Source organism: Alexandromys fortis, unplaced genomic scaffold, assembly GCF_014885135.2.
Source record: "Alexandromys fortis isolate MF-2015 unplaced genomic scaffold, M_Fortis_MF-2015_v1.1 scaffold_104, whole genome shotgun sequence".
In the NCBI taxonomy this organism is placed as follows: Eukaryota; Metazoa; Chordata; class Mammalia; order Rodentia; family Cricetidae; genus Alexandromys; species Alexandromys fortis.
Window position 1 is genome coordinate 2452270 of NW_026068000.1, and position 25469 is coordinate 2477738.

Genomic DNA, 25469 nt, shown 5'->3' on the forward strand with positions numbered 1-25469 from the left:
TATTTCAGCCATCTTGAAGGTCTGTTTAGGCTTTGCTGCCCTGCATTTGGAGCCTCATAGTTAAGAACATGTCTAGTCTATGAAGTATGTGGGATGGTGTGTTTGGCTATCTCCTCTCTGATCACCAACTGAAAGTGTAGAGGACTGAGTCCATCCCCAGAGTCTGAGCTCCTTTGAATGCCGAAGAGCAAAAAGGGAAGGGGACTTTGAAAGTGTGATAAGGAACCATTGGAGAGACAATGCTAGTTTACATATGTAGCATTATCAGTTTGAACACTAGACTGTCTACCAAGATTTAAAAAAGTTCATGGTCACAGTTAGTGAGTCAAAGTAATGTTTTTGCATGATGCCCCTAACATGACTTTGGTGAATGCCCAAAGCATTTTTAGAAACAATTGACTAGAAATAAATTTCATCATAACTCTGCTCTTTTTAATCTCCTTATTTTCTCCAGGTTAAACTCTATATGTAATATAAAATATAATAATATAAAGAAATAAAGAAAACTGAATGTTATTTCTACTTGTGGTCACAAGTCTGTGGGAGACAGGAGCCAACAGTGGGGGTTAAGGAAGGATCATCTATGAGTCTCTACACACAGGAGAGAAGACAATGGATTATTCCCCCCCCCCAAAAAAAAATTCATTGAAGTAAGAGAATATGCAGCAGCAGCAGCCTCCTTTCTCTGGGATTAGGAAAAAAAAACTGTACTGAGTTTTAGTACCCCTTACCTAGCCTGTACTCCATGAAATGACCGTGGGCTAGAGAGAGGATGTTCATAAAAATCAACTGGCATGTCAATCCACTGTCTTGCATGTAGCATTCCCAAACTCTCCTTTCTAGATCCTCCTTTACAAAGGGTCACGTGACCTCTGGAATCATGGGGAGATGCAGCACTGACAGCAATACTCATAGCAGCTCCTTTCTTCTTAGACACAGGCAAGTGAGAAGGGACCGGCTCCAGTAGTTGCCCTGTCAGAACTGAGTTAGTCAGTGACTCTCCCAACTCTGCTAAAAACACCCCTCCCCCTTTATTTTTACTTTTGTTCTTTCCTTCTTTCCATTTTTTTGCCTTTCTAAAAAGAAGGAAAGTGTCAGACAGCACCATGTTGTTTCTGACACAAGTCATTAGGAAGGCAAAACCTCAACCCCAGAAACCATCCCCCAGTTGTTTAATGCGCTGTCAGTTTTCATCTAGACGTTCGCTCTAAGAGAGCAAATATCTAAACTTCTAAACAAAATTGAGTTGAACGCATTTCAAAATTGTCTGTGGTGGTGAAGTGTCAGCCCAGGTTACCATGAATAAAGCCAACAAGCAACATCCATGAAGGTGTGTAGACACACATGCAATCACAAAATTCACAAGGTGGAGACAGGAGGTTCCAGGTCAGCCAAGGCTACATAGCATGACCTTATCTCACAAAACCAAAACTTAAGAATTTAACTCAGTGGTAAAGTATTTGCCTAGCATGTGAAAGGTGCTAAGTTCAATCCTAAGAATGAGAGAGAGAGAGAAAGAGAGAGAGAGAGAGAGAGAGAGAGAGAGAGAGAGAGAGAGAGAGAGGATAGATAGATGATAGATAGATAGATAGATAGATAGATAGATAGATAGATAGATAGATAGATAGATAAGGCCAATAGAGAGATAGAGAGATAAATAGATGAAAGGTCTCAAGTGATAATTCACATGATACAGACCCTGAAAGCCTTATTAATAATAATTATTAGTGATATTCAAAGATAATAAATATGGTAATTCCTTGAAAGTCATGATATTTACAAAAGTTTAATGAAACCTACTTAATCTTTTGAAAATGACTTCAATTATATTTCAAATATTGAGATGAATATTTGTAAAAAATTAAAATAATTTTTGATATAGTGCTGCGGGAGGACCTTCTGCTGTTTTAGCCCAGTGGGCTCATACTTCAGCAGCTCTTGGCTGAAGGAGTGGATGTTGAAATAAGAGCGGCGGCGGGGCTGCGTCCCCAACACCCCAGCTGCTTGGCTAGCTTATGCCCGAAATAACAACACACAAACTGTATTCATTTAACTGCTTGACCCATTTCTATCTAGCCTCTTCTAGGCTAACTCTTGCACCTGGACTAGCCCATTTCTAGTAATATGTATAAGCACCCCAAGGTGCGCTTACCAGGAAGATTCTAGCCTAAGTCCATTGTGGGTTGGAGCTGCCTGGGAGAGCAGAGCATGGTGTCTCTGCTCCAGAGAGCAGAGCTGTCGGGTCTGTCCGGGAGCAGAGCAGAGTCTGATCTCACTTCCTCTTCTGCCCAGCATCCTATTGTTTATTCCACCCACCTATGTTCTAAGCTATGAGGCCAAGCAGTTGGTTTATTATAATTAACCAATTACCTTCCTCCATCAAGTGGAAGGTCCTCCCGCAGCACCATAGTAAAGTATAATTAATGTAAAAAAGACCAATAGATTTATACAAAATTGCAGGTAAAAACATTAGCAAATTGTGAAAGTATTTCTTTAAATCTTTAAATGAATGCAGAATATAAGGGCTCATCCATCCCTATAGGTATAAGAATCATACTGAGGGTGTGGAAAAATAACTAAGATGGTATAGTGTTCACTGCACAAGGATAAGGACCTGAGTTCAGAATCCAAACATCTAAGTAAAAAGTTGGGCATGTTGTGTGTTTGTTATTATAGCACTGGGGAAGCAAAGACAGGAGCTTCATTGTGGCTAGTCTATTTGGTGAACACCAGGTTCAGTGAGTGAGCTGCTCCAAACAATGGGGTCGAGAAGAGTTGGAGATTACATCCAACCTTCACTTATGCAACCTGATTAATACACACATGCACATGAATACATACACATAAAAAATCATGTTGATTTATATGTTACTGTGACTTGAAAGTTGTCATTTCTTTCCCCATTCATACTGATCCTAAAAGCTTCACACTGCTGCTTCCATCTTGAACAGATGAAGGTCCAGGTCACAGGCAATGCGGAGGAAGGTTCTATGGCAGACCTTCTGCTCATCTCCCTCATTAGGTCACCAGTGAAGATTGAAGATGCGCAAGTGAGTCATATCTGTGGCAGCATCCTTCTGTCTGTCCAATCTGGTGCCCAGACTTGAAAGTCGTTCCCTGTTCTTGAGGCAAACATTATTTTAATGTTCTGAAAGACTGTGAAGTTCAGGGTTATGTACATTCACTCCAGTGGACTTGTAATTTATTCTAGACATGCATTCTGCAGTCTGTTTAGGACAAATCCACTCTTGTTTTGTTGTTTGTGATAGAATCTTCATAGGTAGCCCAGGTCTAGAAATTACTGTGTAGTCCTGGCTAACCTTGGACTTGCAATGGTTCTCATGTCTCTTCCCCCTGAGTATTGGATTATGGATTGTGCCATCATACTGGGTCACTTATGCCAAGTTCTTGACCATCTCTCATGTTTTCCTTTTTAGAATGAAACACAGATATTTATTACAATATTTTACCACCAGCAAATAACATGACTGCACCTAAGTGCACATAACATGACGGCACCTGACTGCACATAACATGACTGCATCTGACTGCACATAACATGACTACACCTGACTACACATAACATGACTGCACCTGACTGCACATAACATGACGGCACCTGGCTTTATGCTTATGATGTGATTGCACCTGACTATACATAATATGGCTGCACCTGTCTGCATACTTATAACATGACTACACATAACAAGACTGCTCCTGACTGACTGGTATTGATTTTGTAGCTTAACACAGTGGAGTTGAGCATAACACAGATTGGCCATATCTTCATGATGAGAGAAGTTGTGATGCTTAAAGTTTTCTGATTGACTGAATTCTTCCTTAGGCTCCTCCTGATCACTGTATGTATACTTTTTCCAGTCCCTCCCGTCCCAGAGCGTTTGTGACTCTGCCATTTGTATGACCTCTAACTAAACGTTATCTCTCAAATAAAAAGGCAATGATCAAACTAAAGCTGGCATCACTTCATAACATGTAAAATCCACCTTTCCTTCGCTCCCAGCCACTCCCAACTTTACTAGAATAGGAGCCTGTCATTAATAGCCTTTCATTAATAGGATTTTAGGCATCAAAATTTTAATAAGCCATTTTCCATAAAGATGTTTTTCTGGCAATCACCTGGAAGAAACAGGTTTTCGTGGGACGTTTTTATTTTGGTATCAAACTTTTATAACATTGGTGTTTACCACACAGTGGCTATAAAAGATTACCAAACTGTGGTAACTCAGTTATAACTCAGAGTAAAAAAATAAGCCGATCCCACTGCATTCCTCTGCCAATAGATAAAAGTGAGACCGAAGTTGGTTGGAAAGTGAGATGTTCTTAAACAGAAAACGACCGTATACTCAACAAACTTACTATGTGTGCATTTTAACTCCATTATATGATATTATTCAGTTTTAAGGATGAAATATTAAGATGTTTATGGAAGAGTTTTCTGCCACTTATCCGTAGGAAGGAAAGCTCCAGGCAGCTAATGTTCTTTCTGTCCCTCCAGTTTACACATCAGAGCTCTTATTTGTATGCACCCAAACTCAACATCTTGCCAGGGGCCACATATCCCTGTGTTCCCTACTAAAGAGGTGACACGTGAAGCCTGAAATGCTTGAAATGACAAATAAATATCCCAGCAGGCATGGCTTCTTCCCCTCCTTCCCTGAGCTCCTGGCCATCTATTTCAACTTGTGTGTGCTTTTTAGGGTGAAGCATGTGTCATGGAGTGCCAGCCTCACTGCAGGCAGTGGAGCTAGGTGCAGGTCTGCAGACGAGTGTGAGAGGGGGCATGCATTATTCCTAGCCTCTGCACTCAGAACTTCTTCACCGGTTTTGTGATGCCAAGGGGAATTCTAGCAAATAATTACCAAGAAGCGAAAAGAGGATAGGAGATGAGGGAAAGGGAGGGGAGAAAAGAGGAGAATGGGGGAGAAGAGGAGAAGGGAGGGGAGAAAAGAGGAGAGTGGGGGAGAAGAGGAGAAGGGAGGGGAGATGCGGAGGGGAGATGAGGAGGGGATGGGAGGAAAAGGAGAGGGGAAGGAGGGAGCGGAGGAGAGAAGAGGGGAGGGGAGGGGAGACAGAAAGATCTACCACTTCAGGTGAGTCTTTCTGTCATCCATGAAGGTATCATTTGGATATATAAATTTATTTTTAAAATCTTGATTTGGGACTTTGTTAAGTGGAACCTTGATGGATTTGTTTAAAGAACAAATAGTATTTTCAGCATCCACACCAGAAACGGTCACTGCTCTCAGTCACACGAATAGGATACTCATGTAAATCATGATGGCATCCACACGGGGACACAGCAACATGAGTCACATACCACTCCTTGAAAATGCTCACTGTTGTGGAAGGAGTGGCAGGCCGCGCCCCACCGGCCCGGCTAGCTTAATCCCTGAAATAACCACACAGAAATTGTATTCATTCAAATGCTGCCTGGCCCATTATCTCCAGCCCCTTATTGGCTAACTCACACATATTAGTTTAACCCATCTCCATTAATGTGTATCGCCACCTGACTGTGGCTTTACCGGCATGAGTCTAACCAGCGGAAGGCCACCCTCTCTCATGTTTGTAAATGTTCAATGGGAACTTACTGATACCTGCTCAGCCTGTGACATCACTGCCTTCCCCACCTCCTCTGCTCACTCTCCTGAGCTCCCACCCTGTGTCATGAGATGAGCCTGCCTGTTAATGCTCACACCTAGAAAGCTTAACCATGTCACAGTGAAACTTAAAACAGTGGCCCAAGGATCTCCCCTTGACCTCCTTGGCTCCAGGAGAGATCTCCTAGGCAACCTTGGCACAGCAATCGGGTTGTACATGTGTAAGATTAGTCTCTCCTCTCTCCACTGCCACTCTAGTGGGGGCAGACAGAAGCTCCACAGTCTCCTGTCTTCTAACCGCTTCCTATCACTCCATACAAGACTTAACTATCATTGCTGCAAGTAGATGATTAAATCTCAATTATGAGAAGAAATAGCAAACATGAATGCAAATAACATTTTTCCAAAAAACTATAACAAATAGTGAATTGGGAGGTTTAAAATCAAACTGACAGATTGAGGCTATGGATGCAGCCAATTCAGATAATTCTTTGAAAAATTACATTTTTTTTTTGCACAACAAAGGGAAAAGAATAGAATTGACCCATTTCCATAAAACTTCAGAAGACATTTTATTCAAACAACAGTGGGTTGTCTATACCCTATGGTGTCTTCCTCGGAGAAGAAATGCCCTGCCCTGATTTTAAAAGAAACTTTCCAAATTAAAAATGTAGCAATGACTCATTTATTTACATTTTTATTATAATAGATGTGTTTATTTTTATTTTTCATCCTAAGGCAAGTATTGCTCAATGTCCCCCCCTCCCCTTGGTTGTTCTTTTCTTTTAGAGACAAGGCCTCACAGTGTAGCTTACGCTGGCCTCGAACTTGCTAAGGATGCTTCTGTCTCTGCTTCCTGAGTTCTGAGAGTCCAGGACTGGCACATGGGCTGTGTGTCCTCTGGGAGTATCTTTTTGTGGGCACACAGAGGCCAGGCTCTGACGGGTAAAGGAGGGGACACAGAAGCCAGGCTCTGATGGGTAAATGTTGCTGCACACAGAAATAAGGGGTCTGATGGAGAAATTTGGGGAACAGGAAAAACGTTTGCTCCCTGAAGCTTCCCATCCGAGAGTTAAGTAGCAGATGGGTTAAGTCAATTTTGTACAGAAATTCAGCCAATGTCACAAAAAATATGGAAAGCATTTTATGTTAAACGTTGTGACTTTTAAAAATTCCCGGATTCAAAGCTAAGGTAATTTGGACTAATTAATCCCTCTGAGTGCCATTTCCTCCTGTATAAACAATCAACAAAATGCTTCCCCCTCCTTTCCCTGAGCAAAACAAGAGTTCAGCAGTTTTCTGAGTGTGCTGGCCATTTCTGCGCACTCTTCCAGGGACTGCCTGCCCTGGAGTATGTGCTATGAGACACACGGCCTGACAACTTCTGGGACAATGAAGCAGGATAGTGGTCCCTTCTCTCGGGATGCCCATCACCCCCCAGCCAGCACTGTGAACGGCTGCTTGGGAGTGTTAGAGACTGGACTGTGCACATTTCTGATCCCACGCATCTTTGAACACCCTTCAGAGCACAGGAAAACCACAGCAGCAGGGCGAGCCTGACACTTACCTGAAAATCGGACGCCGTCTGGCCAGAGAATTCTGGCATCCAGCTTCACAGTGCACAGTGTAGTGAAGCAGGATGGGCCTGGAAGAGAGTGGGATAGATCCCCAAACGGAAACGCTGCCCCAGAGTTATCTCGCCTCCACAATTCCTGCAAATCTTAAATTATTTAGCACAAAAAAAATATTACCTTGCAGTTGGCCTTTGGAGGATGCTAGCAAGTGTAAGAAACTAAAAGTGTTAATTTAAAAAGAAGTGATCGAGTAAACCTTTGAAAGAAATTCTGGGGTAGTGGGATAGACAAATGACCTCATCCAGAGGATGCTGACACCACCATCCAGTAGGGTCAATCAAGGAGGAAGTTAGGTTTTGTTTGCTGTCCCAGGCAACATATTTAGATGTCAAAAGTGTTAGTAATAGTCAGGGGGCATAATTGCTCCCATCTGTGTCATTTTCTTAGCAAGGACCATCTCTAGGTAAGGTTCTCCAGGAAATTTTACCTGCCATGACACTGGCCGTAACTATCAAATATTCCCTGCACTGAGGAGAGGCCACTCAACTGAACAGACTATATGTGTTACGTTTATTATGCAAGGAGCAGGTTGGGAACCAACACAGAAACAGGTGAAATGTGAGCTCCCGGCTGTGTCTGTCAAAGTGGGTAAACCTAAAACATCATTGCCCTTTCCATGTTCTCCTGAACCCACCTGCTGTGCACACAGTGCCCCCTGCATTGCCAATGTAGCCTTGGCTGTGTCCTTGCAAAACCAGCACCTCTAACCGAACACCAGAGAAAGGTTTTTACCAAAACGTAGAGCTTTTGCTTTGAGCATTCAGATCAGATATGTTCTCCCCGCTCTGGTGTCTCCGTGTGTCTCTGAAAGATGGCCTACTTCAGCCACTTCAGAAGTTCCATCAGCCCAGAAAGAGCCGCGCCTTCCCAGCACCTGACTGTGGTCACTGCAGCAGTGCGGGCTCAAAACACAGCTTCCATGTAATCAACACTAACCCGTGTTTGTTTGCCTGCTCTCTTCTGTTGTCAAAGTGTTGCCAGACACATCTATACATCAAGTGGACTAGAAAATTAGCAGTTTTTCTAGTAAAGCAGTCACTTCGGTTTGTATAGGACAGTTGTTTTTGTTTTTTGTTTTTTGTTTTTTAATAAGATTACAAAGCGCTCTGCAGTGGCTGAGAGCGATAACTCAATAACCACCCACCTCATCTGTCTCTCCTGGTTTTCTTTGTTCAGCCATTAAACTTGAGCTTACCTGAAACACTGAGACCCGAAGCTTTGATGTAGCTCGATGCGAGGAAAAATAAGTGTGGTGAAGATGATTTTAAAATAAAAAACAAAATTCTGGGGCTGGTGGGGATAAAAACTGTCTTGACACCTCAAGGAATAAAACAAAGCTCACCTCTGGCCTCCTTTAGTTTGTGCCACAAGCTAATAAAACGGCCATTGAGAGGAAAAGAGGAAGGGCAATCAAATGTCCTTGCTCTCTGCAGATGAAAATCTGGGTAGGATTGTGTGTCCATTAGCCAGATAAATGACACACAAAATGAGCAAACTTAGACTTCAGAAGCAGAGCCTCTGACTTTGCATGGACACCTCAACCCTGTTCTCTCATACATTAAATTAACCTGTAATTAATAATAAAACTCCAAATTTAATATAGATTCCAATAATTCATTCCTTAAAAGTACACCAACCCAGGAAAAATAAGTTGTTTTTTTAATTGTTACTGAACTTTGCTGTTAGATCTTTGGAGGACAGCTGATACTGACCACAAATGGTAGTGTTCTGAATGCTGTTGACTTTAGCGTAGACCTCAGTTGATGGTTCTACGGGCCTGAACACCTGACAAACTCTAGCTCTAAATGACAACCTAGACACGGGTTACTTTTATGATACTCTGTGTGTGTGTATGTATGTATGTATGCATGTGTATATGGATGTGTGTATATGTATCTAGATGTATGTGTATATGTTTGTACATGTATCTATGTGTATGTATATGTATTTATGCATATGTGTATGCCTGCATATGTATATGGATGTGTGTATGTTTGTATATGTCTGTGTGTGTGGTATGTATGTATAAGCACAGAAATGTGTAAGACATAGGTCGATGTCAAGGGTCCTCTTCAGTCATTCCTCACCACAGGTTCTCAGACACTGGGTCTCACTGAAGCCAAAAGGTCATGCATTCAGCTGGGCTGGCTGACCAGCAAACACCAGTCTTCTCCCTGCCTATGTTTCTTCCAACTCTGGTATTGTGGATGCGAGTCACTGCCTGCAGATTTTTATGTGGGTCCTGGTGGCTCAAACTCAGGTTTCCATGCTTGGGGAGTGAGCACGTTACTGACTGAACTATCTCGAGAATCCCTGGAATACTTATAAAAATGAAAATATGTTAATCTACGTAGATGGCACTTTCACTTCACTCCTGAAAATAACAAGCTTTGTTCTTTACATGATTAAAAGGCATGTTTAGACACTAAAATGTTCAGTGTATTTATAGGTCTAATTTAGCACACCACCTTAGAGGGGGTAGGGACTTATGTGCACCCTCTTCTGATAATTCAGTACCACACAGTCTCCTTCAAGACCTCCTAGAAGGGCTTCCCTTTTAAAGATTCTACCTCAGGTCAATGGTGCTAAGTGCAGAGAAAGGCATTCACACGGACCTTTGGACAATACATCAAAATACACGAGCTATTTTCTTGTCTGTGTAGTTGGGACCTTGGTTGGAATGACTGGAATATCATGGCATTAGTCATATACTGTGGAGGGAACAGCCAATACATGGAAGCCATACATAGCTAATTCAAGCCCTTTCATAGTGTGGTGATCTCAACACAGCCCAGTTCCTTCTACTCTCTTCTCCTTCTCCCAGGGAAAGCTGTCAAAGATGAAGGAAATCAAAGTTCCCTGATCCTTAATGTCTCAGCCTAGAGTTCAGCAAAGAATTATTTATGCCAATGTTTATTGTTTGACAAGGTCCCAGGCCTGGACAGACTAGAGACAAAAAGTTCAACTCTGCCCTTTATGTATAGTCATTTTATTGAGGAAAAGAAAAAATATGTATTACTGTAAATGATCTTTATCTTACCAAAGAATTCATTCTTGTTTCTTCTATACAAAGAACACTCCAAAGACATTTGGACTACTATGTCCTTTAAAAATGATTATTAGTGGGGCATTTTGTAGAAACAAGTTTATTGCAGAGAGGGAGGCACAAGCGCCATCTCTGCCTTAGTCAGCAGCTGAAAATTGTGTTATTAAAACTTGCGTTCTCATTTTGCAGTGTTATTTAAGACCTGGCAGCGGCTGGGTGTTTGCTTTTGCCAATCTGACTTCAACATCTAAAGGTCTTCCAAAAAACCTTCTCTGCCAAGAAGTGACTAGCTCAGAATGAGATTCTGAATAACAAAAGGGTTAGTGGAGGATTTACCCAGGCCAGTGCTGGGGGCTCTGAAAGGGACTGTGTCTTGTCACATTAATTGTGTGCTTGTCACATGGATCTAAGTGGGAAGAAATTCTGCACTTGAGGATCTCCAAGACAACCTGAAACGGTTGTTCCTCATACAGAATTCTGCTATTTCCTGGCAGAAAATTCAGCACCAGGAAAAAAAAATCCTTCATGTATTTCATTCTTTCTCCACACTATGACGGATGGCAGAGCCTGGGGCTGGGGAGTGCAGATGGAGCATCAACTCTGCCAACGCAGATGGTCAACCGCAGAGGCCCAGATCTATCTGTATCGATATGTTTCTGAAGAGCCAGTTTTCCTATCTTAGTACACACTGTCTGGAATTCTCAGCCCTCAATGTGTCCATAATGACTCTCTCTGCCGGAGCATCCTAGCAACGTATCAACTAACCAAATAGGCAGACAACAGAACAAGTGGAGATTATCCAAAGCTGCAGGAGGGCAGCGAGGATCTGCCACTATACAGAGTGTCACCATCAGTGTTTGTTGAAGCCAGGGCCATCCCAACAGCAACATGAATCTGGGCATAAATGCTAAAACAAAGCCCTTGGCCCCTTGGTCCTATTCACTGAGCAGAAGCCCTGCAATTGCTGACATTACCTAAATACTTTTGGACCAACTGCTTTTAAATTGGCCTAGTTAAGCATCTCTGATCTTACCCTTGCAATATATTACTTAAAAGATTTCATATCCTTGTGAGAACAGTTTCTTTTGAGTTATTACCTATCTGAATAGAGAGAGAGTTGAATGTGCAAGGTCACCCATTTGCCATAGGGTGGGATCCTCTGAGCGGATCTCGCTTTGCCTCTGCAGCACAGCCTATTATTGAGAGCTCCACACCTGTCACCCACTCCAGATGAGATTTACTGTGGTGACTCACAGAGATGAAGACGCTTACCTGGAGTATCTGCTTCACAGCATCAGCACATGAGTGGCTGAGCAGGGCTGCTCAGCTAGAGCCCGGCTTAGCCTGCATTGTGAGTCGCAGTCCATACTGGGCTACAAAGTGACACCCTGGCTGCAAATTTGGCAAGAAGTTAAATTTTGAGAAGGAAGCTATCTGGGAATGCAAATATGCACAACACACAAGATATGCTTGTTATACAACACACAAGATATGCAAATATGAAAAGGGCCATGTATAAAATAGTACTATATACAGTGAGTACATAGAATGAAAACAATATTTTAAACTGAAAAATTAAATTCAAAAAACTATTTGCTGAAAAAAATAAAAAATAAATCCTGAATCTTAAAGTAGTTTATAACTGGTGTTTGGTTTTTTAGTGTTTATTTCTTACTATTATGTGAATGTGACTGCAGATACCAGCAGACACATGGAAGTCAGAGGAATGGTGACTCTGTCCAGCTTTCTGTAGATTGGGGGGATCAAACTTAAGTCACCAACTTTCAGGGCAAGCAATCACTGACACCTTTGTGGTTGACTGCAAACTCTCAGTCCTCCCCGCTCAGCCTCCCACTTGCTGGGGTCAGTCCTCCCTGCCCAGCCTCCCACGTGCTGGGGTCAGTCCTCCCTGCCCAGCCTCCCACGTGCTGGGGTTACTGGCATGCACCACTATACCCAACGTAACTCAGGACAGTTAAAAGCATTTCAACAAACCAACGTGTATTTAGAAGGTAAGGCATGAAAATAGCCAAGTAATTAACTAAAAGAGAAAGCCTCTTTTCTCTAAGGAACATGAAGGAAGCAAGGCAGAAACTTTCAAAGACTAAACTTTACTTGTACTAGATGAAGCCGTTGGCTTTGACTATGACAAGAATCATCTGTTACTCCACAGCACTTGGCATGGATTGCCTGTGCAGAGGAACTCTTACAGATACACTGTTCTCCACAGCCCAGGGACAGAGTGAGAGCATTATCAACTTCGCTATGCAGTGCACTTAGGATTCCACCCTTACAATGATCCTATGATGTAGGTATTCGTTTTACCCCTGGTTCTAAAAGGACACATTCTAACCTAGAGGAAATTAAGTGATGTGTCCAACATCTAATGAGGAATATGTAGTTGAGCCACAGGGCCAAATTCTTCACTGCTCTAAAAGATTATCTTGGTCACCATGAATAGTAAACTCAAGCAAGAGAGAAAATCATGGGACTCATATTTCAACCCTGCCATCCACTAAATTGAACCTTGTACATGTTACAAAAAGATTCAGAACCCATTTTCAACACAGGAAAAGGGAGATAACAATCCACCCAATGTGTTATTGGGAAGATTAAACTAGATATATTTAAGGGTTAATAGATCACCAACATAACCCATGGTAGCTACTCAGTAGACACTAAATCGCATCCAACACTCCAGATTCTAAAGTTGCCTTATGAGGTTGTGCTCCTGAAGCATCGTGCTTAGGATTATGACAGTAAAATAGACAGTTCATTCATCCCCCAAACAGTGCATGGTTAATACATTGCAGAGGTTCAAAAAGAGGGGGTGGGAGATTCATGCAGCTAACCCTCAAGACTGATCTTGTATGGCTTGAGACAATTTCAACCCTTACTTCTTCAGACTGCCTCACCCCAACTGTATTTTGTCTCCATCTTATTTATGTGACTTTAGTTGTTTGGTGGTTTAGCCAAGTTAAACCTCTTCATGACTCAGATTTGTTTTTATCCTGAAAACAGTTACAATATCTGCAAGTCTCATATTACTAAGGATAAAAGTAATGAATGCATATAATATGCTGACAACAATGACAGGCGCACTGTCACTGATTCAAAACCCTAACGGCCATTTTTAATGTGACTATAACAAAAACCCTATAGTGCAATCACTTAGAAACAGGGATGAAACTAAGTCCCACCTCTTTATGGATATTGTGTTTTTGTTTTGGGTGGAGGTCTCACATATCCCAAGCTGTCCTTTCAAACTTTTTATGTTGCCAAAAAAGAACTTGACCTTGTAATTTTCCAGCCTGAGTTCCCAAGTTCTAGGATTGCAGAGGAGCCTCCCTGCCCGGACTGTGCATTGTTGTGGATGAAACCTAGACCTTCGTGTTTACTAGGCAAGAACTCTGCCTACACAACTACATCTCCAGACCTAGATAGTTTTTCAGATGAAAAGTCAGAGTGAGAAAAATGAATGATGATTAGATAGTAAATAAATGTTGTCCATATACCCACGCTTAAATGTATATGCACGAGAGAGAGAGAAAGACAAAGAGAGAGAGAGAGAGAGAGAGAGAGAGAGAGAGAGAGAGAGAGAGAGAGAGAGGAAATGTAAAAAGACTTGCTGTGCTTTCTTCTCAATGCTGCAGAGTTCCCAGGAAGACACAATTAAGATGGAAGTCAGTTATACAACCCCAAAATCCACTTTCATTCTCCTAAGCCTTGCTGTTTTCTGTTCCCACTGTTAAGGCATGCTTTTGCCTGTGGGAGGAGACTAAGGAAATCTCATGCTTAGGAAATTTTCATACACTGACAGTCAACACAGAAATAATTTTGAAATATTTTAAAACATTGACAGAACTGTTTTTTAACTCTGATTCCCCAAATCCATGCTCTGAGGGTGAGTTTTCTTGTAAATACAGCAGTACAACGGTTAAGACAGTGTGAAGACCAGGGCTTTGGGCCTGGTTCTTATAAACCAGCTAGCATTTTAACTTACTCACACTGGCAATGAGTCTACGCATTTGAAGTAAGTCATCTCAGACCCCTTTCTCCCCAAACCCAGGAAGATAAGTGGGATTGAAATCCCACTTCCTTTAACTTCTTCTGAATGCAGACATATACAAAGATAACAGAGTCTACAAAAATATTGCCATTTTCCCATTATAGTCTTGGTGAAGCATAATTGCCATTCTAAGCACCAGGAATTAGCATTTTATTATCTGGAGAGTATTAAGTCCCCCATACACACACACACACACACACGCACACACACATACGCACACACACACACGCACACACAAACACACACACACACACACACATGCACACACACACACACACACACACTTTTTGTTAAAGAAGTAGCATGAACACAGTAATTTTCCTTGTCAAGAGCCTATGCTTTCTTCCTAGTGCATTTTGCCAAAGAAACATCGGACATAAATGAACATTCTCAGGTATCCTAGCAACTGGATGTGATTAATAATTCCTCTCAGAGCAGGGCAGATAAAATGCCTTAGAGTAAAGGCAAACTCCAAACTGGCTCCTGAGAAATTGGTCGCGCGGTGAGGGAAGGTTGATAAGATTCCATGACAGACTTTATTATACACAGATGGAAGCAGGTAGGAGAGAGAACACATTTTAGAGAGGAGAGTATATCTAAGCATGAAATTACAGCATATATGGGCACACTGTCCCCTAAATACACACATCTCTAGAAAACATATGTGTGCTTGTGTGTGCATATGTGTGATCCACAAAAACATATACAAATGATTTCCTTTTCCTCAGGAGTGATGAGAGTCACAAAGTTGGGACATTTAGTGACCCTATTCATTATTGCTGATACATTCTGGAAGTGCTGGTTATGTGCCTGTGGCCCTACCAGATCACAACAAGCAACTGTGATTAAAAGGCATCTATATCGAAGCCCTGAATATATACTATAAATTGATGTGTAGTTGATGTTTCTCGGTGGAACAAAACAAACGCAAAGGCTTTGAACAGCATCAAGGGTCAATGTACATTAATAGTCGTAAGATTTCAAATTTTCAGCTGGGCGGTGGTGGTGCACACCTTTAATCCCAGCACTGGGGATGCTGAGGCAGGCAGGCAGATCTCTGAGTTTGAAGTCATTCTGGTCCACAGAGCTAGCTCCAGGATAGGCTCCAAAGCTACAGAGAAACCTTGTCTCACCCCCCCTACACACACACACCAAATTCAAATTTTATTGTTCAATTAAGTACATTTTCTCATATAAGAGAAAAGTTTTACCCTGCAAATTCAATTTTTATGAGCTGATGATCCATTTTTATTCCTCACAGGTGGAAAACGGCATCTCAGTTTACATAGAAATAAGATGCAAAGCACAGTCTGCTGCTTTTAAACCAGACTGTGATCAAATAAAGCCTAACTAGGACAGGATGCCTGCTCGTTATTCTGAAAGCCTCTCTGTTATTTTATCACCCACTTTTCTAATATAATAGTTTTCTAGGTTGTCAGTTATAATATAAATACCTGCTAAGAGCTATATTCCGATGGTGCGTTCGCTAAAGCTGAGCGGCACTAAAACCAGCTTCAATCTCTTTCATGTTTCTGGGTGGGTGGGGCCTGCTGGGGCCCTCTGGCTGCCAGGGCCATCCAAAGCACCAGTGTTTAAGGCAGAGTCGGAGGACTCACTGTATCTGAGCATCAGCCAAGCCCTGAGTTAGAACCTGTGCTATTAATGAATACTAGGGGTGCACGAGAAAAAGGGCCTCAGATGACTGACCTCATCATCACAGGACTATTATGTGCACTGGGCTCCAAGGGTGAGCAAGACTCTGAAAGCAGGAATTGTAAGGCACAGCATTCCAGGAAGTAGAAATGGCAAAGTATGGAAGCTCTTGAGAGGAGGGAAGTGAAAGCCCGTATAGAGGAAGAGTGTAGAGACTCCGGAGAGAGAGGTGCTGGGGAGACTTAGGTTTGTGTTGGATGTCTGAGTAGGACCACCCACCAGGAAGCAATGGCTTTGGAGACTATAATAATCATCGCTGTGGACTTGGGTTATGCTACAGCAGCAGCCACAGGCTGGGGTTTCCACTTGACTTGAAACCTAGGTAGACTTTGGGTCTGAGATGTGGATTGCAGACTAATTTCTTGCTCTGAAAACAAACATTGAGAGAATATAAGATAAGATCATCCACTCAGCACAAGATAAAGAGACCAAAAAGACAGTCAGTGGGTTGTCTCCTTGCAAGCGTGCAAGCTTAGTTTCTCTTGCTCAATATAATTTGTCTCATGTACTTTATCTTTGTAATTTTAAGAGCAGTGTATATACAACTAAAATAGAATCTAATGGTTGTTTCCTATGGTAGATCTGCTAGTGGTCTTTTTTTATTGATTTTTACTGAGCTCTACATTTTTCTCTGTTCTTCTCCCTACCTCTTCCCTCCACTTAAACCCTCTCCCAAGGTCTCCATGCTCCCAATTTACTCAGGAGGTCTTGTCTTTTTCTACTTTCCATGTAGATTAAATCCACGTATGCCCCTTAGTGTCCCCATTGTTGCCTAGGTTCTCTGAAATTGTGAATTGGAGGCTGGTTTTCTTTGATTTGTTTTAAAGCCACTTATGAGTGAGTACATGTGATAATTGTCTATCTGGGTCTGGGTCACCTCACTCAAAATGGTGTTGTCTAGCTCCATCCATTTGCCTGCAAATTTCAAGATGTTGTTAATTTTTTCTGCTGTGTAGTACTCCATTGTGAAATGTACCACATTTTCCTTATCCATTCTTCAGTCAAAGGACATTTATGTAGTTTCCAGATTCTGACTATGACAAACAATGCTGTTATGAACATAAATGAGCACATGTCCTTGTGGCACAGTTGAGCATCCTTCGGATACATACCCAAAAATGATATTGCTGGGTCTTGAGGAAGGTTGTTTCCTAATTTTCTGAGAAATTGCCACACTGACATCCAAAGGGACTGTACCAGCTTACATTCCCACCAACAATGCAGGAGAAGGTGTAGTAGAAAGAGCATGAGGCCAATCAATCACATGTCAGAGGGAGAGAACAGCAAGTGGTCCCAGACAATAAAGCTTCAAAGCTCCCATCCCTACTCCAAGCCCCTCCTACCATCCACTGGGAAGTGTTCAAATGAAGAAGCTCATAAGTGACATTCCTCATTCAAATCTAATCATGGGCCCAGAACTCCCATGAACTTGCATCTAAGACACAAGTCAGAACCAGAGACATCTAAGTTCCTGACTCTGGCTAGCTACCAAGTTGTTTGGGTCTCTGGGTTGCTAATGTCTACTGTTATGAGCTTTGATCCTCATTGGATGTTGACTTCTCTGTTCAATATCACATGGACCTTTCCATAGGACTGTGCGGTTACCCTCATACAAGTTTTCTGACTTCCTCCAGAGAAAGGGTATCAAGAGACACAAAGATAGAAACTGAGGGTTTTATACCCAGCCATGGAAGTCACACTCTACCATTTCTACAAAATCCTTTTTCTACAAGTTCGTCTAGTTCATTGGTGAGAGAGACTTCAAAGGAGCATGAGTGTTAAGAAGAGGGAAGAGACTGTCACTGAGGATACCATTATTGCCTTAAACACACTCACTTTATGTATAAAAGCCACTTATGAGTGAGTACATATGATATTTGTCTTTCTGGGTCTGGGTTACCTCACTCAACAAGATGTTTTCTAGCTCTATCCATTTTCCTGCAAATTTCAAGGTGTCATTTTTTATGCTTTATAGTACTCCATTGTGTATATGTACCACGTTTTCCTTATCCATTCTTCAGTCGAGGGGCATTTAGGCTGTTTCCAGGTTCTGGCTATGACAAATAATGCTGCTATAAACATGTCCTTGTGGCATGATTGAGTATCCTTTGGGTATATACCAAAAGTGGTATTGCTGGGTCCTGAGGAAAGTTGTTTCCTAATTTTCTGAGAAATCACCATACTGATATCCAAAGGGGTTGTACCAGCTTGCATTCCCACCAGCAATGCAGAAGTGTTCCCAGCCTACAAATCACAATCCCAGGGAACCTAGACAACAATGAGGACCCTAAGAGAGTCATACATGGATCTAATCTACATGGGAAATAGAAAAAGATAAGATCTCCTGAGTAAATTGGGAGCATGGGGACCTTGGAAAAGGGTTGAAGGGGAGGGGAAAGACAGTGAGGGGAACAGAGAAAAATGTAGAGCTAAATAAAATCAATAAAAAATCCATAAAAACACACTCACTTTGAACTTGGGATTTATTGAAATTCATTCTAGTAGAAGTTAAAGAATCTTCAAAGTCTTGCTATTTTACAAGTATTGCTAAGTAAGTTTTGCATAAAAAATTTTAATAAGTGCATGAAAATATTATACACTTGGGAATACTAGATGCCTCATACTGTAGAAAACTTACAAAAGGTAACATACGCCCCACTTGGTAACAAATGAGGCCTTTAAGTGTACTGTTCATGCTATTTGTCTGTTTGAATCATTGAACCAAATTGCGACCAACAAATCTTCTGGAAATAGCCCAAATGAATATAATTAATCAATGTGCCAATTAAAGGAATTCTCCAATTTAGACAGCTATAAGAGGGAAAACAATATATTTACCATCCTGTATTGTGGCAATTTTTGAAAGATATTATAAGGCCATGAAGAAGCCATTGGATAACATTTACAAGTAGCTTGGATGTGTTATATGACTTCATGATAATGTTCCACCACGAAATATTGCTAGATAACAAGAAAGTGACAGCTGGAGGGATGGCTCTCATTTACCAAGCTAAGATGGCGCTTTCACCTCCTATGTGGTGTCCTTTCACACCGTTATCCTGGGGCAAAGCTCCTTAGCAGAGCCTAGAAGCTTGTAGAAGTGTCCCATAGATTCTCATTAGCCTCACTTGTATCAGCTAGAGCTATTGTCCCCATCAAACCCATGTATACGCTGCAGAGATTCAGGAGTGAGAAGCTTCACCCACAGCTCCATCTTCCTCATTGCTCCCCCACTCTTCTGGTCCCTCTCTATTGAAACTGCTGCCTCCCACACCAATACCCCGTGATCGTGAGTGAACCTGACAGCTTTGGGTGCTTTTGGAACCCTTACACCAAATTTCCCAGCACTTTATTGTTTGTTCTCAATACAGCTTACCCTTAATCTTTCAAGGATCTCTGTCACGTCTGCTTTCTCGTGGTCCCATACACAACAGGTATGTGGTGCTACAAATTCTTAGTTGTTGGCTTCAGCCTACTTGTTTGGATCATCTGCCTTAACATTTAACCCTAAACTCAGCCATCTGCAGAAGATGGAAATGTCCTGCATCTATGATCTCAATCTTTGATCTCTGCTAAGCCTCCTATTCCCATAACACTTCAAACTTAGTAAGTCCACACAAAATTTCTCATTTCCCTTTTCCCTACCCAGTCACTCCTGTAAGAGCATCGCCATATGCTGCAAGACATCTTTGTAACCATGGCCTTGCCACCTGCCTTGCAACTCACCTTTTATAAGCCCTTGGGCTCTATTTTGATACTCCGTCTTTTCTGGCAGCCACTGCTTTCCATTCTCACAGTTTACTATTTCATTACCTCCAGGATAAATTCTGAATACTGGTATTAGAGGACATGTTCCTACAAAAGTTCAAAACATTTCCCCTGGATGAATTGCATGAGTACATGTAGCCTACTCTGTTTCTGTTTGGTTCATCACTGTCTCAACTGTTCCAGAATATGTGTACATCTAAATATCAAATCAAGCATCACTATCCCCATAGCTTCACAGGCATTCTCTCCTTTCTTGGCAAAATTGTTTGATTTTCTTGTGTCATTCAGCATCCTATATCCTCTTATGTTAAATAGTCTGTCCTATCTTTCAAGTATGTTGTTACAGTTCATGGTTGGTCTTATTTTCTTCAACTTTTTCACCATAATGTTTTAGATAGGAATTATTATTACCTTTTAAGTTTTTTGTTGGGAAAAATATTTTAACAATAGACTTACTCAATGCTAGACTCTACATGCTACAATATCTACCTATCAGGCAAATTATAGCCACTGGTTTAACAGTGGCATTACTGTTATAAGGTAGCCAAGAATTTCCTAACTAGATTTCAGGACTGGTACTTAAAAGAGAATTTATGCTTGGTATCCTAAGCCTGGTTAAAACCCCATGACGAAGATGTCACGGGCCCTAGGTGGAACCTGCTATTGCTGTTTTTCTGGATGTTATCAAACGGCTTTCTTGCTAAAAGAATTTTAAAGCCCAACAGAGTGTTTCTAACATGCTTACAGTTTTATTTTTACGAGGTGATTTGAAAACTTTTTATCCTTGTCATCTCTGGGCACTCATTACTCAAATAACACAGGGCATGGCTGAGAGATGGGGGTTCTGCTCTGACGTCACCGTTAACTGAGTTTTCATCCTAGATTAATTATTGAATTCTCACGACCTTGCAATGTATCTTTTCTTCTCTTTTCAGGGAGAATGGAGAGGAAAAGAGAACAAAAAGGAACATCAGGTAAGATGCCAATTAATTAGTTACAGTTTCATTTTCTGCCTTTATTTCCATCTTTTAAAATGGGACTGTAACTTAGCACTTATTTTCACAAAAATTAATCATTTATGGTCCTTGACTTGATCAATATTAAATTAATTTAAAATAAGTTAATACACTTAGATTTTATTTTAACTTTTACATCAATCAATTATATCCTGGTCATTTTCATTCAAAAGAAAATGAGATGGAATAATAAATTTTTCATGATTACCTATCAAAAAGCAAGTCTTACTCCCAGCAATTTAGAAATATGGACATTGTCATAATTGTCAACCGGCTTATTTTCTCAAATGTCAATGAATCTCAGTTGTTTTTCTTAAAAACACTTCTAAAAGTAATGCTTTTTAAGATTGTATTAAATATTTAACCAACAAGAGCCTTTGTATTTGGAAGGAATTGTTAATGTGTCTCCAATGATTACAGAATATAAGCTCTTTATGTCCCTAGAGGTGGCTGTTACTTGAGTCAATGCAGTTGCACACATTATGGAGTCAATATTTGCTAACTAATACAAAATAAGCTCTTACATTTCCAAGTTTTCTATAATTAGATTTTGACATAGGTCAAAGCAGATTCTTCATAAACCAATGGTAGTACAACATATTCATAGCATACTAAGGGGAATCCTACATCTGAAATCGGTTTTAAAGTGAATACACCATTGTGAAGGAAAGGCATCAGTAGGGTTCTAAGGAAATCCCTCTTACCATGTGGCTAAGTCCATGGAATAAAAGATCAATTTTTAGCCTAAGTGGATGGCTCAGTGGGTAAGAATATTTGTTCTGCAGAGATGAAGACCCAAGATAGAATCCCCAAACTAGGCATAGCTGTATGTGCCTGTAATCCCAGCATAGCAGGAGGTGGCAGATCAGCAGGTAACTCACTGGGGCTTACTGCCCCACCATCGTAGACAACACAGATAGCTTCCAGTCCAGTGAGACCATGTCTCAAGGCAATAAGACGGAAAAATGATGAAGGAAGACACCTGACAGCTTGCTCTTGCCTCTACATGCATAAACTCGCATCTATACACCATGCACATGCTCACACACATACAGAGAGAAAATGAGAGAGACAGAGAGAGAGAAACTGGGGCAATGAGATAATGATTCAGTGGGTAAATGTGTCTAAAATGTGTCTAAACCCAGAGCCTGAGTTCAATCCCTAAGACCCAAAGGTAGAAAGAGAGCATTAGATCCTGAAAATTATCCACTGATCTTCACCATGCACTGTAGCACACAATTTCTACACACACATAATCAAACAAACAAGTATAATTTAAAATTTAATTATGAGATCTGTTTAGAGTTTGTCAGCATTCTGATTACAACTCAGCCTATGGTTTCATTTAGGATACTATTTTGTCTAAGCCAAAAATAAAACTCACAAGAGCAATAAAAATTGGTATCATTTACTGCCATTTTTGAAAAAGCAATTCAAAGCATGTATGTCCCTTGATGCTAGCCTTGAAATCTCAGGACATATTCATACAACATGGACACACACAAAAAAATGCTAAATTTGGCTATGTAGTGCTGTAAGAATACATGAACAAAATAAGAAGAGTACTTCTTGAGGTTATTTATCTAGCTGCCCCTGATTTTTTTCACTAATCCAGCTCTTTCACTAGGAATATAGAAAAAATGGTCATTCCTATTTTATATAATGGAGGAAGGTGGTCCTTGGACTTCCCACAGGGCAGAGAACCCTGATTGCTCTTTGGGCTGACAAGTGAAGGGGACTTGATTGGGCGAGGGGGAGGGAAAGGGGAGGTGGCGGTGGGGAAGAGACAGAAATCTTTAATAAATTAAGAAAAAGTCTACAGAGTATAAAATACTTATATTTAAAAAACCTGCTTGTTTCAATGTTGTGGGTTTTTGATATTTAAAAGCAACATAAGCATAAAATACTAAGAAAAATCCTGGTGTCCAGAAGTTTCTCATGAATTGTAGTTCAGAAAAGATAACAGCAGAGATTTGCTTCAGTGTAGATATGACTTCTGTTAAGTATATATCATTTTCAACTGTTTGCCAGAATTTTATTGAGAATTTTTGCATCAATGTTCCTGAGTGAGATTGGTCTGCAATTCTTTTTCTTGGTTGGGTCTTTGTGTGGTTTTGGAATCAGGTGACTGTAGCTTCATAAAAAGAGTTTGGCAATGACTCTTCTAATTCTATTATGTGAAACACATTAAGGAGTATAGGTATCAGCTCTGCTTGGAAGTTCTGATAAAATTCCGCATTAAAACCGTCATGTCCTGGCCTTCCCCACCTTTCAAATCCAGTCAACTATTAAGTAAAGAGTAGAGCTTGAGGACCAAAGAATGGAGCTATTGGAAGAGATAATGATTATAGTAAAAGTCACAGGCTAATCATTGATTACATTAGATCATCTCTAAAGTTAGGCACAGTTTGTTCATTCATATCCTGTTTTAAAAGCTGCTTGAAGATAGTGTTGGTTTTTTTTTCTCTGCCAAAAAGGTGAAATTTATTGTTGCAAATAGAGCAAATGCTGGACTATGTGTTTTGCAAGCTCAGTCCCTAACTGCCAACTTTATACTTAGCCTTTGTGTTCCAACAACAACACTTCTGATTTGAAACACTGGTACAAACTTAATACACAGCCATTCTGGATTTTTAAAATTAGGTGGATAAATCGTGGACAAAAATCTTTTGTTTACATGTGAACAACAAGTTTTGTTTCTTGTATGTTATTTGACAAATGCAGATTTTCAGGCAGCTTCACCTTTGCGGTGACTCTTCTGTATGTCATCCTTGGTGTGACTCTCCTCTATGCTATCCTTGGTGTGCCTCTACTGAATGTTATCCTTGGTGTAACTCTCCTATATGCTATCCTTGGTGTGCCTCTACTGAATGTTATCCTTGGTGTAACTTCTGCATGCTATCCTTGGCATGACTTTCCTGTATGCCATCCTTGGCATGATTTTCCTGTATGCTATCCTTGGTGTGACTCTCCTGTATGTTATCCTTGGTGCAACTCTCCTGTATGCCATCCTTGGTTTTGTAGCAATTGCTGAGATTTCTACACAATATCAAGCATTAAACCCTCAAGAACAAATATAAGGAATTTTAAAAACATAAAATTAAAAAACTAGTCCTAGGTTTATCAGTGACTGACACTGAGCCCTTGAAGCTAGCTGTACATATACTTTTGACTAAACTATTGTTTTTAAATCCCATTTATGTTTGTACGTCAATATTTTGGAATCTGTTCTGTGTTTTACTCCCAGCACTTAGCAAATCTGAGGAAGTCTTGGTAACTTAGAACTTGAAGCCAGACTTAGGAACCACGGCTAACCTAACCCAAGCTCCAAACTCTTATAGGATACATAAGGGTCTGTTTTTCCCCTTCATATCCATCCCAAGTATCCAAGACTGATGTAAGCAACACCCCAATGTTCATCTTTCTTCTAGCACTAAGATATCAGTTTTCTGATTTGATTGTCCAGATGACCCATTCCTAGAATATTTACTTTGTTCAGGCAACTTCCCTCATGAACCAGTTCTCTGAGCTGCATTTATGTATTCTATTCTTTAAAAATAATCCTTTATCTGTGGGTTTATAGTTTGAGAACAGTGTTTAGTGTTGAATGGAGTAGAAGACTTACACTTGAACTGTTTGCTCAAAAAGTCCTGAAGTGTTTATTTTTAAACAAACTTCATTTTCCAGGGAGTCAAATTTATGATAGAGAACGAATAATGACGCAGCTGTGCAGCGTTATTTTGTAAATCCCTTAAATTTCATCACACAGCGTTGCATTTAAAGAGTGTATTTATGCAAATTGAGTAAATATGAAATGATAAGTAGCTAATGTGGGAGAAATTGCCATGTCACGACACATAGCTGTCTATGAAAGCATTTGTGAAGCCCACTCCTCCAACACACACACACACACACACACACACACTCATACATGCACACACACTGATTTGGATTGCTACTGTGGTGGGGAGGGCAGAACTTATTTTCATTCCACTGATATTTTCATTATGACTTGTTTAGATGGCAGAGGAAGAACGTCCTCAGCTACAACACAAGAGGTTTCCCCATGAAGCCATATGCCTCTTTGACTAACTGAGAGTGCTTTGTCTGCATTGACTCTAAAGCACCACATATATATGGTCCCTGTACCCTGAAAATAAAATCAAGTTTCTTAATTTGTGCTAATCAAAATTACTTTGAGCTTCAATTTTAAATTAAATAGACTGTTAAAAAATAAAAACCTCTAAGGAATTTCCATTTAAAGTGGAATAGAGCTCAAACAAACAAACAAACAAAAAAGACTTTCATGCCAAGTCTGGTTCACACCTGTCATCCCAGCAGTTGGGAAACTGAGGGAGGAAAAATGCCAGTTGGAGGCAAACCTGAGCTACATAGCAAGATACTATTTTAATAAAACTAAAATGAAAATGAAAATAAAGCAAAGAAATACAAAAGGGACTTTAGGGGGCTAGACAATCTTATCAAGGAAGCAGGGAACCAACAGTTCTCAAGGAAATTGTGCTGGGCTCTTTAACTCAGATAAGGAAGCTGTAGCAAAGTGCATCTCTTTTGGATCTGTGTCTCAGTCAGTGTTTATATATA

The 25469-nt window shown here is 40.7% G+C and overlaps 1 protein-coding gene across 1 annotated transcript in view; it reads left to right on the forward strand.

The window, feature by feature from the left end:
- The window catches only part of Chst9 (carbohydrate sulfotransferase 9), a 260604-nt gene that overhangs the window by 99316 nt on the left and 135819 nt on the right, over window positions 1-25469 (forward strand). The window contains exon 3 of the mRNA XM_050160690.1: window positions 20787-20825. Coding sequence (XP_050016647.1) covers window positions 20787-20825 — 39 coding nt within the window. The remainder of the gene's footprint in view (window positions 1-20786; window positions 20826-25469) is intronic.